Source organism: Phocoena sinus, chromosome 11 (assembly GCF_008692025.1).
Source record: "Phocoena sinus isolate mPhoSin1 chromosome 11, mPhoSin1.pri, whole genome shotgun sequence".
Classification (NCBI taxonomy): Eukaryota; Metazoa; Chordata; class Mammalia; order Artiodactyla; family Phocoenidae; genus Phocoena; species Phocoena sinus.
The window spans coordinates 5,345,871-5,360,019 of record NC_045773.1 but is presented as its reverse complement, the minus strand read 5'-3'; the positions used below and the strand labels follow the sequence as shown (position 1 = coordinate 5,360,019).

At 40.5% G+C, this 14,149-nt stretch overlaps 1 protein-coding gene across 3 annotated transcripts in view; it reads right to left on the bottom strand.

The window, feature by feature from the left end:
* Positions 1-14,149, bottom strand: part of VGLL4 (vestigial like family member 4) — a 159,424-nt gene that overhangs the window by 124,701 nt on the left and 20,574 nt on the right. Inside the window, exon 1 of one of the 3 annotated variants that reach the window (XM_032647919.1) lies at positions 6,216-6,240. The exons of the other annotated variants lie outside the window; for them this stretch is intronic. Within the exon in view, the coding sequence (XP_032503810.1) occupies positions 6,216-6,225 (10 nt within the window). The 5' untranslated portion in view covers positions 6,226-6,240. Of the gene's footprint in view, positions 1-6,215; positions 6,241-14,149 lie in introns of those variants that run through there. 3 annotated transcript variants of the gene reach the window in all.

The following is a 14,149-nucleotide window of genomic DNA, read 5'->3' as shown; positions in this document are numbered from 1 at the left end:
ATGTTCAATGCAGCATTATCCACAATAGCCAAGATATCAAAACAAACTAAATGTCGGTAAACAGATACATGGATAAAGAAAATGTGATATAAATGTGTGTATATATATAATATATATGATATCAATGTGAAAAATGTAAGACAGTTATATATTAATATATATTTGTAGATATTACTGTGAGAAATATAGTGAGAATATATGAATATATATTAATGTAAGACAAGGAGATATTATATATTTATATGAATATTATTCAGTCACAAGAAAGAAGGAAATCCTGTCATTTGCAACAACACAAAGAAGCTGGAGGACCTTATGCTAACTGAAATAAGCCAGACAGGGAAAGATAAATACCATATGATCTCACTTACATGTGGAATCTGAAAAACAGAACAAATGAACAAACATAACAAGAGAAACAGAGTCATAGATACAGAGAACAAACAGGTGATTGCCGGAGAGGGTGGAGTAGGGAATGAGAGAAATAGGTGAGGGAGATTAAGAGGCACAAACTATGTATAAAATAAATAAGCTTTAAGGATATATTGTACAATGCAGGGAATATAGTCAGTATTTTATAATAATTTAAAATGGAATATAACCTTAAAAAATTGTGAATCATTATGTTGTACACCTGAACCTTATATAATATTATACATCAACTATACCTCAATCAAAAAAAAAGAGGTACAAACTTTCAATTACAAAATAAATGAGAAACAGGTATGAGTATACAGTCTGGGGAGCAGAGTCAATAAAAATGTGATATCTTTGTACGGTGACAGATGGTAACTAGACTTATCGTGGCGATCATGTTGTAATATATAGAAATATCAAACCACTATGTTGTGCACCAGGAACTAACATGGTGTTATAGGTCAATTATACTTCAAAAACAAATAAATAAACTCACAGAAAAAGAGAGCAGATTTGTGATTACCAGAGGCGGGGGTGGGGTCGGGGTCGGAGGAATCGGATGAAGCTGGTCAAAAGGTACGAACTTCCAATTATAAGACAAGTAAGTACTAGGGATGTAATGTACAACATGAGGAATATAATTAACACTGCTGCATGTTATGTATGCAAGTTGTTAAAAGACTAAATCCTAAGAGTTCTCATCACAAGGAAAAAAAATTTTTCTTCTTTCCTTTTGTATCTACACGAGGTGATGGATGTTTACGACACCTATGTGATCATCATTTCATGATGTATGTGAGTCAAATCTTCATGCCATATACCTTAAACTTATACAGTGCTACATGTCAATTATATCTCAATAAAACCAGAAGAAAAATAAATAATAATAGAAAATAAAAATTAAAAAGTTGCACACACAGAAACAAAAAACAGAAAAATAGATGTCAGGGGTTGGGGGTTAGGGAATGGGGAAATGTTGGTCAAAGGGTACAAATTTCAGTTATAAAGATGAATAAGTTCTGAGGATGTAATGCACAACATGGTGACTAAAGTTAATAATACTGTATTATACACTTGAAATTTACTAACAGTAGATCTTGAGTGTTCACTCCACCAAAAAAAAAAAAAACTGATAACAATGTGAGGTGATGGGTGTGTTAATTAACTTGATCGTGGTAATCATTTCACAATGTATACATATATCAAACTACGATGTTGTACACCTCAAGTAAATAAACAACTTTTAAAAACACTTTCCTGGCTGCGCAGGATGTGGGATCTTAGTTCCCTGACCAGGGATCAAACTCACGCCCTCTGCATTGGAAGTGTGGAGTCTTAACCACTGGACTGCCAGGGAAGTCCCGATACAACTTTTGTCAATCATACCTCAATAAAGCTGGGGAATAAAAGAAAGGAAGCACATCATATACGAAATAAGTGAGAAACGAGGCATCTCAGGATTAGAAAGAAAACTTAAAGGGAATGTGATAATTTTCTTCAAATATTGCAAGGATGGAAACGAACAATTCCAAAGATTAAATGTTCTAAGTAGCTGGGAGTAGAAATGTGTCCAAGGAGTGAAAGTTACAGCAATGTAGATTTCCACTCAATAATAAAACTGCCCTAGCTCCTCTAAGTGTTTAACAACTGACACTGCAGTGAAGTAATCAACTCTTACATCCAAGCAGAGGATAGAGAGGCAAACATCAGGAACACTGCTAGGGTATCTCTGCATTAGAGGATATAAGAACAAGAGGATATAATCAAAGTCCTATCTATATAGAAAAGTCCTACGGTCCTAAATTAGCATCTGTTTGCACAGAAGTCCTCAAAGGGAAGTAGAGGTCTGCTGCAAGGTGAGTTCCCCAGAAAGCGGACTGAGAGGACAGAGTATGCAGGAAGTTTGCTGGGGAGTTCTCTCAGGATCATCCCCGTGGGGGAAGGGAAGAAGTTAGAGAGGGAGAAGTTGGCCTTCAATGCAGTCACAGGGGCCACAGCGACCTTCGGAGTCAGGGCAAGAGGGCTGGCTGGACCTTTACACCCCTCACCCACCAGTCACTGCCTGCAGGCTGCACCAGGGAAGGGGCATGACCTCGGGAGGCAGGCTCCCATTGGCTGAGAGCTGTCGGGGGGGCACACAACCAGCAGCATGGCATCTATTACAAAGCATTATGTAAAATTTTTGTGTATCAATTTTTTCAGTAGGATAACATACGTCAAATGCCAACACCAGATGCTGGCACTTCACAACACTGCGCTGGGAAATATTTAGTAGCTCACTGGTCTCGCCTGAAAACATCACAGCACATGAATATCATTATATTTACAAACAAATCTAAAAGAAAAACCAAGTTTCATTCTTATTATAGAAATATCCCATCCCCATCTCCACAGGCAAAATTTAGGGGGTTGAGAATCCTCACCTAGGACACTATGGTTTTGAGGTTTGACAGCCAAAATTAACCAGTAATATTCAAATTAAATGTAAAACTAAACGTTTTTAAACCCTTCCCTCTCCTCCAAGATGTAAACAATTCCTTTACTCACTGGTTATCTTCTAACTGATAACCTTTCACCATGCTATTCCTTCATGCTATTAATACTAGGACATTAATTTATAAACTTATCTGCGCCACACATATGAAATGGGAATATCAAATAATGAGACTTCCATACAGCTCAACTGAAATTCAGGTTAAATACCACGAAAAGCAACCAAACCCACAGAAGAAAACAAAATTTGACTCACTCTCTAAATATGCTCTACGCATATACTTCAAGGACAATTAACAATTATTTTATATTTTAATTCATTACTCTTGAAAAATAGGTGGATAACATCTAGTCTTCTACAATTAGTGCAGCTGGGTTTTCAACAAGTCTCAAGAATAATTTACTCTGTTTGGTTAAAAGGCTGCTCATGGAGCATACGCTCAGTTATGATACAAATACTAACAAGGCTTTCCTTTTGCTCATGAAGTGTATATTTACACAACACACAAAAAAGTGATGTGCACAAAGGCAAGCAGGGCCTGCCCTCACACTGAATTATCTAAAAGGCCACCTCCTTGGTAACCAGACTGACCCATTTTTAGAGGAAAAAGAGTTTAAAATTTAATACAGAAAGATTTTTTTAATGGTCTATTCACACAAAGGTAAAGTAGCTTCTTGTGATTTATCTCTGAAATTCTTCTGAAAGCTCAGAGAGATGGAAAATAATAAGGAAAAGTAGACCTACAGTACTACAGTCAAAACAAAAATTGCTTAATTCAGGAAGATTTAGAGAAACCAAATTAAGATCAAGGGAACAATAAAATAAACAGGTGGGATTTTGAGCTGCTAAGTTTGCAGTGGTTGTCACAGTAGCAAGTGAAAACTAACACAATTGTTTATTAACATCTATCTCTTGCTAGCTTTCAAGCAAATGTTGTGTCTTACACATTTTAATGTGTTCTGTTCAAATCTAGCATGGTTCTCTACACAAACTTGGCCCTCAATAATATTTTTTGAATGAATGAAATCCTGTAAATCCCCTCACTGCTTTCACCAGAGGAAGAATTATATTAGAACCGTCTAGATCAAATTTCTTTAGGTGGGTTCTTTATCACAGAGCCCAGAGGCTTACAGACTCTTTACATTTTTTGAATTTTCTTGTTCACTGGTCTTAGTTTGACTTCCCTAAATGTTTCTGAAATACATAAACCTCTACAAGGCTGTTTCTTTTAGAGGATGGCTACTTTTCTAATAATAACAAGCATATTCAGTATATAACTGAATCACCTGCAGTACATACCCTTGAAGCTGACACAACATTGTAAATAAACTATACTTAAAAAAAACACACTTTGGGGTTTTACTGTCTGGGTTTGCTGGTTTATTTTCATTCGTTTATAAAGGTAAAAGCAGACAGATTTTTCTTTCTACTTTTGTTATTATTATTGTGGTTATTGTCTTGGTTGTCCATTTGACTCACTTATTTCCTGTTTTCCTAATAAATGCATCTTCTTCTCAATACTACTTTGGCCTCATCCCACCAGAACTTCAATCCGGCAGATGCATAAGATCCTAATATCCCTGTAAGATTCTGCAACAGTTTGTTGCCTATCTTCCAAACCCCTAATTTTGTCTTCAATCATATCCATTCAATTCTCAAGCTGATCTTCCTTAATCTTTTAAATTCAATAATCACAGCTTTAATCTCCATAAACTTTGTTGTTCCAAATGATCTTTCTCTTCATAGCAGGGTACTTTTATTTAATATATTCATACTGTCAAATCTCTTTGAAGATCTAACATGTTTTTACTTCTCCGATATTCCCCAGAGTCTTCTGACTCAGGTTCTTTTCTTTCATCCTATTTGTTTTCCTCAAATATCTGATGATCCCTTGATATTCATTCATACTTAAGAATAAAAGACTGGGTTGATCCACAAGGGCAACTAATGCCTGTTTCCTCTCTAGTATGAGGTCTCTCCATGGGGAGGCTCAACTGTAGAGCCTCCTGTACATAAAGAGTACAGGATGCGTCTGATGATGGGCTTTGCTTTAGGGTATAGGAGTGAGGAACAAGCAGCAGGCAGGTTGGGAGACAAATACACAGACCCGCCAAAATAAGAAAGTCTTGCCTCTAGTGTGAAGGACTTGAGTAGATACTGCCTATTAGAAGGCTCAGACTTCCTTCCCCAGCACCCTTTTTGCTGTGGGTGCCCATGGTGATCTTAAACTCTACTCTGCTTCTCTCTCAGGTCCCTAAACCCACTGGAGGAACCCTCCCAAACAGGATGTTGACGTTTTGTGAACACAGTCAGTTCTTAGCCAGGGGATCACTGTTATAAATGGAATACTTTAATTTCCTGAATTTTGCTCCAGGGCCCCTTCCCACTGGCAGTTGTTAGTAGCTGTAAGTTCTGCTTTTAATTCAGCTTTGCACCTGTGTTTGGGGTTATGATTTTTTACTTTTGTTTTTGTTTTCTTTTGTCAATCTAATCGCATCTGTTTTCAGTTTTCCGGGAATTCTTTATAACTTTTAGTCCAAAGAAGGTAGGCACCCTTGCTAGTTTCCCAGCAGTGTTACAGATTTTTTTTTTTTTAATGTATTGTGTACTTTCTTATTTTAAAGGATTTTTGTTAAGCGGGGAGCCTGATGCATGTGTTCAGGCTGTCATTTTACTCCAAACATCCAGTTTGTCCTCCTGAATTCCTAAATGAAACATTCCTTTGTAATTTAAAGTGTTTTATTCAAAGCACCCTAAGCTAGCACTTTGCTGGGGAACTGAAAAAAATCATTCTTCTCAACCCCTGCTTACCACTTGAACAAAACGGATTTCTGCCTTGCCTAGTTCATTTAAGAAGTGACTACAGCCCAGTTAAACGAGGTAAGTTCCATGAGAGAAGGGACTTTTAAGCAGTATTTTTCAGAAGGAGAAAAAAACACATGTATTGAAGTTTGATGAAAAGTAGAGAAAGAAATGGTAACTTCCCCCGATTTCAAATGGAAAGAAGATGTACTCATTTCATTTACAAGGAATCAAGAGTTTGATCCAATAAAAAGCAGTTAACAATAAATCAAAAAGCCACTGAGGAAGTAACAGTTTGATTTTTCAAACTGAATTTGATTTCTCTAAAAGTGTAAATCCCACACGTATTGCTTCTACAAATTATATCCACATACAATGTCAACAAGCATTTCATAACTGTGTAACATAAATCTTTAAGAAAACAAAAGAAGATGAAGAAAAGATGTGGCCTTTTGTCTTTTAAAAATAAACAGTATGAATGGAAAGAGAAATACACACATACCCAGATTCATGTCCACACTGAGATCATGACAGATACTTGGAGATGTTTCAATATTAAATATCACCTTTTCCAGCTCTTAAAGAATCGCTATAAAAAAAAAAAAAGAATCGCTATAGGAATTCACAACTACAAAGGGGGAGGGGAGAGAAGCTGATAGAAGTTGCTTTTCTAAAAAATCTGTTCTTTTAGGTTGTATTAATAGAAGTATTGGGACTAAACTAGAAAACACATACTAGATAGATACTTATAGGTTCCATCTTGGCAAAGGAACTACTGTTGGCTTCACATGGAACTTTAAGTATCTAGAAATTTTATATAAAAATCCAGCCTTCATGATGTCTTGAACAATCAGAGCTCCACATTCACATGTAAAAGTAGTCAGCTGGAGCCAGCAGTAACAACTGGCTCTGTAAGGAGGGAAAACAAAAAAGCCAGGACCTGGTGTAAATACCCCCACCAGGGCTGATTTCAAGCTCCCAACGTGATTCGAGGTTGGAAGGAGACTCGCACAAGCGGCTCCCCGTGAGCCAGCTCTGGCACAGCAGTGGCTGGAGCTGGGTGGGGGCCGCCCCCTGAAAAGGAGGAAGAGTTTCTGTTCTCCAGGGGTCCCTGCACCCTGCAGTCTCACACTTGGCCACTTCAGGCACCTGTCACCAACCCACCCAGCTCCCTCGCTCCCTTCACCCCCAAGGACTCATGACTAAGACAAGGCTGGTGGTGGTCCTCGGCACACTGTGTCCAGACCACGCACGCAAATCACTGTTCAGGTGTGCATGTTGCATCCTACAGGAGGCAGACTGATGAGCCAGGGTGGGTGAAGACGGCGACTTCAAATGACGTTTTGGAAGACACCCAACAAAGAAGGGTCCTTGTGCCGGGGGTGTCTGGACAAGATACTGATTAGGGAGGGCAAGGATTTTCTCAAGACACAGGGAGGGGAAGAGGGGATGGGGAGGAAGGAACGTGGAGAAAGGTATGTATCAAATGAAGAAAGGTAAGTACTTCAGCCAAAGATTCTTTTCTTTTTTAACATCTTTATTGGAGTATAACTGCTTTACAATGGTGTGTTAGTTTCTGCTCTATAACAAAATGAATCAGCTATATGTATACATATATCCCTGTATCTCCTCCCTTTTGCATCTCCCTCCCACCCTCCCTATCCCACCCCTGTAGGTGGTCACAAAGCACCGAGCTGATCTCCCTGTGCTATGCGGCTGCTTCCCACTAGCTATCTATTTTACATTTGGTAGTGTATATATGTCCATGCCTCTCTCTCACTTCGTCCCAGCTTACCCTTCCCCTTCCCCGTGTCCTCAACTCCATTCTCTACATCTGCGTCTTTATTCCTGTCCTGCCCCTAGGTTCTTCATAACCATTTTTTTTTTTAAGATTCCATATATATGTGTTAGCATACGGTATTTGTTTTCTCTTTCTGACTTACTTTACTCTGTATGACAGACTCCAGGTCCATCCACCTCACTACAAATAACTCAATTTTGTTTCTTTTTATGGCTGAGTAATATTCCATTGTATATACGTGCCACATCTTCTTTATCCATTCATCTGTTGATGGACACTTAAGTTGCCTCCATGTCCTGGCTATTGTAAATAGAGCTGCAATGAACACTGTGGTACATGACTCTTTTTGAATTATGGTTTTCTCAGGGTATATGCCCAGTAGTGGGATTGCTGGGTCATATGGTAGTTCTATTTGTAGATTTTTAAGGAACCTCCCTCCATACTGTTCTCCATAGTGGCTGTACCAATTTACATTCCCACCAGCAGTGCAACAGGGTTCCCTTTTCTCCACACCCTCTCCAGCATTTACTGTTCGTAGATTTTTTGATGATGGCCATTCTGACTGGTGTGAGGTGATACCTCATTGTAGTTTTGATTTGCATTTCTCTAATGATTAATGATGTTGAGCATTCTTTCATGTGTTTGTTGGCAGTCTGTATGTCTTCTCTGGAGAAATGTCTGTTTAGGTCTTCTGCCCATTTTTGGATTGGGTTGTTTTTGTTATTGAGCTGCATGAGCTGCTTGTAAATTCTGGAGATTAATCCTTGGTCAGTTGCTTCGTTTGCAAATATTTTCTCCCATTCTGAGGGTTGTCTTTTCATCTAGTTTATGGTTTCCTTTGCTGTGCAAAAGCTTTTAAGTTTCATTAGGTCCCATTTGTTTATTTTTGTTTTTATTTCCATTTCTCTAGGAGGGGGGTCAAAAAGGATCTTGCTGTGATGTATGTCATAGAGTGTTCTGCCTATGTTTTCCTCTAAGAGTTTTATAGTGTCTGGCCTTACATTTATGTCTTTAATTCATTTTGAGTTTCTTTTTGTGTATGGAGTTAGGGAGTGTTCTAATTTCATTCTTTTACATGTAGCTGTCCAGTTTTCCCAGCACCACTTATTGAAAAAGCTGTCTTTTCTCCATTGTATATTCTTTCCTCCTTTATCAAAAATAAGGTGACCATATGTGCGTGGGTTTATCAGCCAAGGATTTTTGACTCTGATATTTTTAATTCAACTGCGAATGACATTAAAATAGTTCAAAACATCTTTATGTGTATTAAAGGAAAGCAGGGATTTCTAAAGACTGAAAAATATTCATTTAAAGGAAATAATAAACCATCCTCAGGTGTCTAAAGAGCTATTCAGTGGAAAAATCTAGTCCCAACACCCATTATGTGAATTAACAAGCCATTATTTTCACCAGTGAGATCCATTTCTAACATTTAGTATGCTAATTTGATCTGATATAAAACTATAAAAATAGCAGAGACATCTATAGTAGCCGTCTCTGCGGGGTAGACATCTGTAGTAGCCGTCTCTGGGGGGTAGACATCTGTAGTAGCCGTCTCTGGGGGGTAGACATCTATAGTAGCCGTCTCTGGGGCGTAGACATCTGTAGTAGCCGTCTCTGGGGGGTAGACATCTGTAGTAGCCGTCTCTGGGGGGCAGACATCTGTAGTAGCCGTCTCTGGGGGGTAGACATCTGTAGTAGCCGTCTCTGGGGGGTAGACATCTGTAGTAGCCGTCTCTGGGGGGCAGACATCTGTAGTAGCCGTCTCTTGGGGGTAGACATCTGTAGTAGCCGTCTCTGGGGGGTAGACATCTGTAGTAGCCGTCTCTGGGGGGTAGACATCTGTAGTAGCCGTCTCTGGGGGGTAGACATCTGTAGTAGCCGTCTCTGGGGGGTAGACATCTGTAGTAGCCGTCTCTCGGGGGTAGACATCTGTAGTAGCCGTCTCTGGGGGGCAGACATCTGTAGTAGCCGTCTCTGGGGGGTAGACATCTGTAGTAGCCGTCTCTGGGGGGTAGACATCTGTAGTAGCCGTCTCTGGGGGGTAGACATCTGTAGTAGCCGTCTCTGGGGGGTAGACATCTGTAGTAGCCGTCTCTGGGGGGTAGACATCTGTAGTAGCTGTCTCTGGGGGGTAGACATTTGTAGTAGCTGTCTCTGGGGGGCAGCCCTTCTGATTAGATGCCAGGTGCCCACTCTGGGAAGCAAACGGTGATTAGAGCATCTGACCACACCTAGAGCGTGTCTTAAATAAGCACCTAATACTATCCCGCCTTATGTTTTATGAAGCTTTTTAAAGTAAAATGGGCTACTGGGCAATGATCTTTTCAATGCCATTGTTCATGAAAGGTAAATAACTGAACGCAGAAAACAAATTATGAGTGACTCCAACCTTTAGAAAAGGCAGTAAATTCAGCCTCCTTACTTTGAAAATCAGGAGGAGGCTTGGGAACACGAAGCCAGAGAAGAAGACAGCTCCCCAGGACCTGTGAGTTCCTCGCCTGGAGGACTCTGCACTACCCAGCAACAGCTGACACTCAGTTATTAATTGCTATTCTGATGATCGTAGCACGTGATGGCGCATCAAGATACTGGGGTGGGTGGGGGAAGCACCTCAAGTTTTTTTTAAACTTTCATCTTGACTTAGACATCCGAAGTCTTAAAGCTTCATTTTCTCTCTGACACCTCCCACTCAGCCTACTGCAAAGGCTCTTGTTATAAGAACCAAATGAAAATGTTTTGCAAACTATGAAGTATTATCAAGAGGGAATCAGGACTCCTTTGAATTTGTATGTTATCAGTAGTCACAGTGATCATTAGAGTGAGTCATTTTTGCTAGTGTTCAATACATTAATTCCTTAGAGATGAGCCTTTCACTCCAGCAGTTACTTTATTACCTACAGATGCTGATTAAAGGCTGATCACATGCACCAAATGGTCCGTGCGTGGAATATGAAGCAGAAGAGTGTAGAACCCTTGCCGTGAACAGGTCTGGGGTCTAACACCGACCCACAGAACCTTAGGTCCTCAAGTCCAGCCACTCACCCAATGCCTACTCCCTTCCTCAATGCCTCTGAACAGTCATCATCTCATCTCTGCCTGGGCACTCTGGCAATGAGGGATCTTGTTACTCTGTAAGCAGCCCGTGTCATCAGAGCCGAGATCCTCTCCTTGTGTTCACTGAGGTACTTACAGGAAAAGAAAGCTCAGGGTAAAGGGAAGTTCTGGGGCGGCAGGCAGCTGAGCCACCGGCATGCGTGAGGACAGTCCGGGCAGCCCCTGCGTACGTGCTAACACCCGTCCTCCACATGTGGCTGATGACAGCTACTTCATACCTAGGAAACGCTGTTTCACTGGTTGGGAAACGTTTTCCAAATGAAAACCTCCTTGCTGACTTATTAGCGGAGGGAGCATGTACAGTTTTGTTTGTTTTTAACCTGCAACCATGTCTTCAATGGCCTTCCACCTGAGGACGCACCGAGCAGATGAATGAGGGCTTAGGCTTCAGAGTCAGGCTGCCGAGTTCAAACCTCAGCACCGCCATGACCAGCTAAGCATCCTTAGGCAAATTATTTCAGTGCTGTACATCTCTGTTTCCTCGGTCATCAAATGGGACTAATTACAGTGCCTCCTGAGGAGGGTGGTTGTGAGAACTGAAAGAGATAAGACAGTGACCCTTAAACTGAGGTCCACAGGCAAATGCTGAGGGATCTGGAAGGAGTTTTCACTTGTGCCGTTATTTCACTGAGAATCTTTTTTTTAAAAAAAAATCTGACGTAAGTATAGCCTGGATCAGACACCTACTATAAATATAACCAAGTGTCGGCACATGATTTTGGTGACTGTGTTTGCATTTTTTTCCTGGTCTAATGAGAAAAATACAGAAACAGACCTAGTATGAGATTGAGGTATTTGCACTAAAAGAAAACCAGTTTATGTCACCATAGTGCAGGCAACGAAATATTTTACAAGAGTCTGCACAGATAAAAATGGTGGGGGAAATTGTGTCAAAGGACACACGGCAGTACAGGCACGGTGACGTTAAAAGAATCAAGGCCAGCGCGGCAGGAGTGGCACCACACGCCAGGGGAACAGAATTCAGCTGTAGCATATCATCGTCTATCGGATTATGGCTAACTTTCAGGGGCTACGTTTAAATGATAAGTTCATATTCTGGCTATGCAGCTGTAAAAGAACTGTAGGCATGGAGCTTTTATGCCCAGTGTTCTGCTTAGGTATTTTTAAGTAACACTGTAATAAAGATAACCAGATTGTGGGTATGCGACAGAACGTTCTTATTCGTAGGAAATACATCCTTGAGTATTTAGGAGTAAAGAGGCGTGATATCTTCCATTTACTCTCAAATGTTTCAGTAAAAATAATCCACATACATATGTGTGTATACATGTATACATACACTACATACATATATACAATATCTCATATATATGATATGATATACAGTATCTCTCACTACATGCATATATACATATATGCAATATCTCATATATATGATATGATATACATATCATATATACAGTATCTCTCACTACATGCATATATACATATATACCATATATATATATATATATATATATATATATAGAGAGAGAGAGAGAGAGAGAGAGAGAGGGAAGGAAATGGAACAAAATATAAACAACCTGGTTAAAGGATTATGATAGCCAAAGAATTACAGCATCTCACACCTAGAAGATCTAGCCCCTCCTCCTTAAAGATGCGGATCCAGAACGCCCGAAGGAGTATTATTAGACCAGTGACTCAGTAAGTCACATCTGGGGGAAGGGACCCAACATCAGAATCACCTGGGTAGGCGTTTGCAAAATGCTTACAAAAACTCCTTCCTCCCCTCTCCGGGAATCGCTGCCACGGTGAGCCCATCTTGGATACATGGTCTCTCTACAGGTGTTAGGATATAAAGGATGAAAGTCATAAATGCAGTGATCGGAGCCATCAAATTAGGCTGCAAAGGATCCGATCGGTAGGCTCTCCATCAGTGTCCGTTAGGCAGTCTCAAGGCAACACGCTTTTGGAAGCAAGAGGGACCTAAGTAGGTTTAACCAAAGGGGAGTGACCATTTTCTTGAGCACTGACTCTGAAAATCAGGAACACTACAGGCTTAGGACAGAGAGGAAGTGCCTCTAACGGGGCAGTCCTGTTTGCTCACAGTGGGTATGCCAAGTCCTTCACTGCTCCTGACGGAGAACAATGTGAGGACGTCACCCCTGTCCAGCCACCAGTGGATTCCAGCTCATCTGAATACCCTGGCTCACAGTACCTTCATGCCCCACGGGTTAGTCAAATCTCTCCAGTACATACATGGAGGAGCCAAAAGCAAGTTCACCCAATGAAAGAGATACATAAACCAAATCATGTTTTTTTCACCTGCAGGTCCCAATTCATTTGTGGATCCTAAAGTCAACTTACCAAGTCATGACCCAACTTTTATTTGGACAAAGTAAAACGCAAAGAAATATAGGCAAATCAAGCTACACTGTGCAAAGCCAGGGTTAAGAACTGTTTCATGAAGCTTTTGTATCAATTATGTCAATATGAGTACAAGGGTCACAAGGTAAATGCTTTTTTACTCTGGGCCGTGGCCAACATGTTTGAAAGCCACTGTGTCACGTGCTGAGAGGAAAGGCAAGAGGATAAGAGGGAGGGAGAGAATGGGAAAAAAATCAGAAGCAGCCCCGACTGGTCTGGTCACAGGAAAGCACTGGCTGAAGCACTGTAACCTATACACACAGTGACTTGATTGACGAGGAGGCCAGCAAGAAGTGATGGTGATCTAGGAGGACAGAAGTCCATCTGAGAAGACAGTATGTGAGCGCAACTCATCTTCATGTTATGATGAAGCGTATAGGTTTCTTTTCTCCCTTTTTAAGGCAAAACAGAACACAACCTACACACATGAAAATGTTCCACACATCTGAGGCACTGGCCCCCATAATAACTAGAGCTTATGCTCCTAGGAATGCTTTCCCTGGAGAATGATGGTTAATTTATGCTTCATCAATTACTCAACATTCAGCGACCTTCACCAAACAAGGAGTTAGTGAATTTCTAGGAGCAGATGCAACAGCAACACTGATGCTTCTTCCCCTACTGCTGCTTCACGTTAAAGACACACCCAGGTGACGTTATAAACGTAGGTGCCTACGTGTCCTGCCCACAAATTCTGTTCAATTTTGACTCCTAAAAAATAGACTTGGAAAAAGGTTAAGGTCTTCCCAGCACCAGTATTAATGATCCCTGAAAGGAGAGATTCCTCAAGCACATGGAAAATTGGCCATCTCATGTTGTATTTTCATTAAGTACCTTCCAGGATTACCCGGGATGCTGATTAAATCAATGTCTCATGAGCAGTGGAATGATTATTTTAAGTAAGTGTATTCCTTCTAGGCCATCCAGATAAGTGGCTATTGTGTTACTACAAAACCACCATTTCACTATTGACTTCAGCTCTGCAGTGCGCTATTGAGATATTTCTTTGATTCTCTGCTGGTAGACATCATGAAGCCTGAAGGCTATCAGGTATTAAATACTCAATTCCTAACAGACACTGTTCTCCTCCAGATGCTAAAACAATAACATCTTCAAAAATGCCTAAGTTA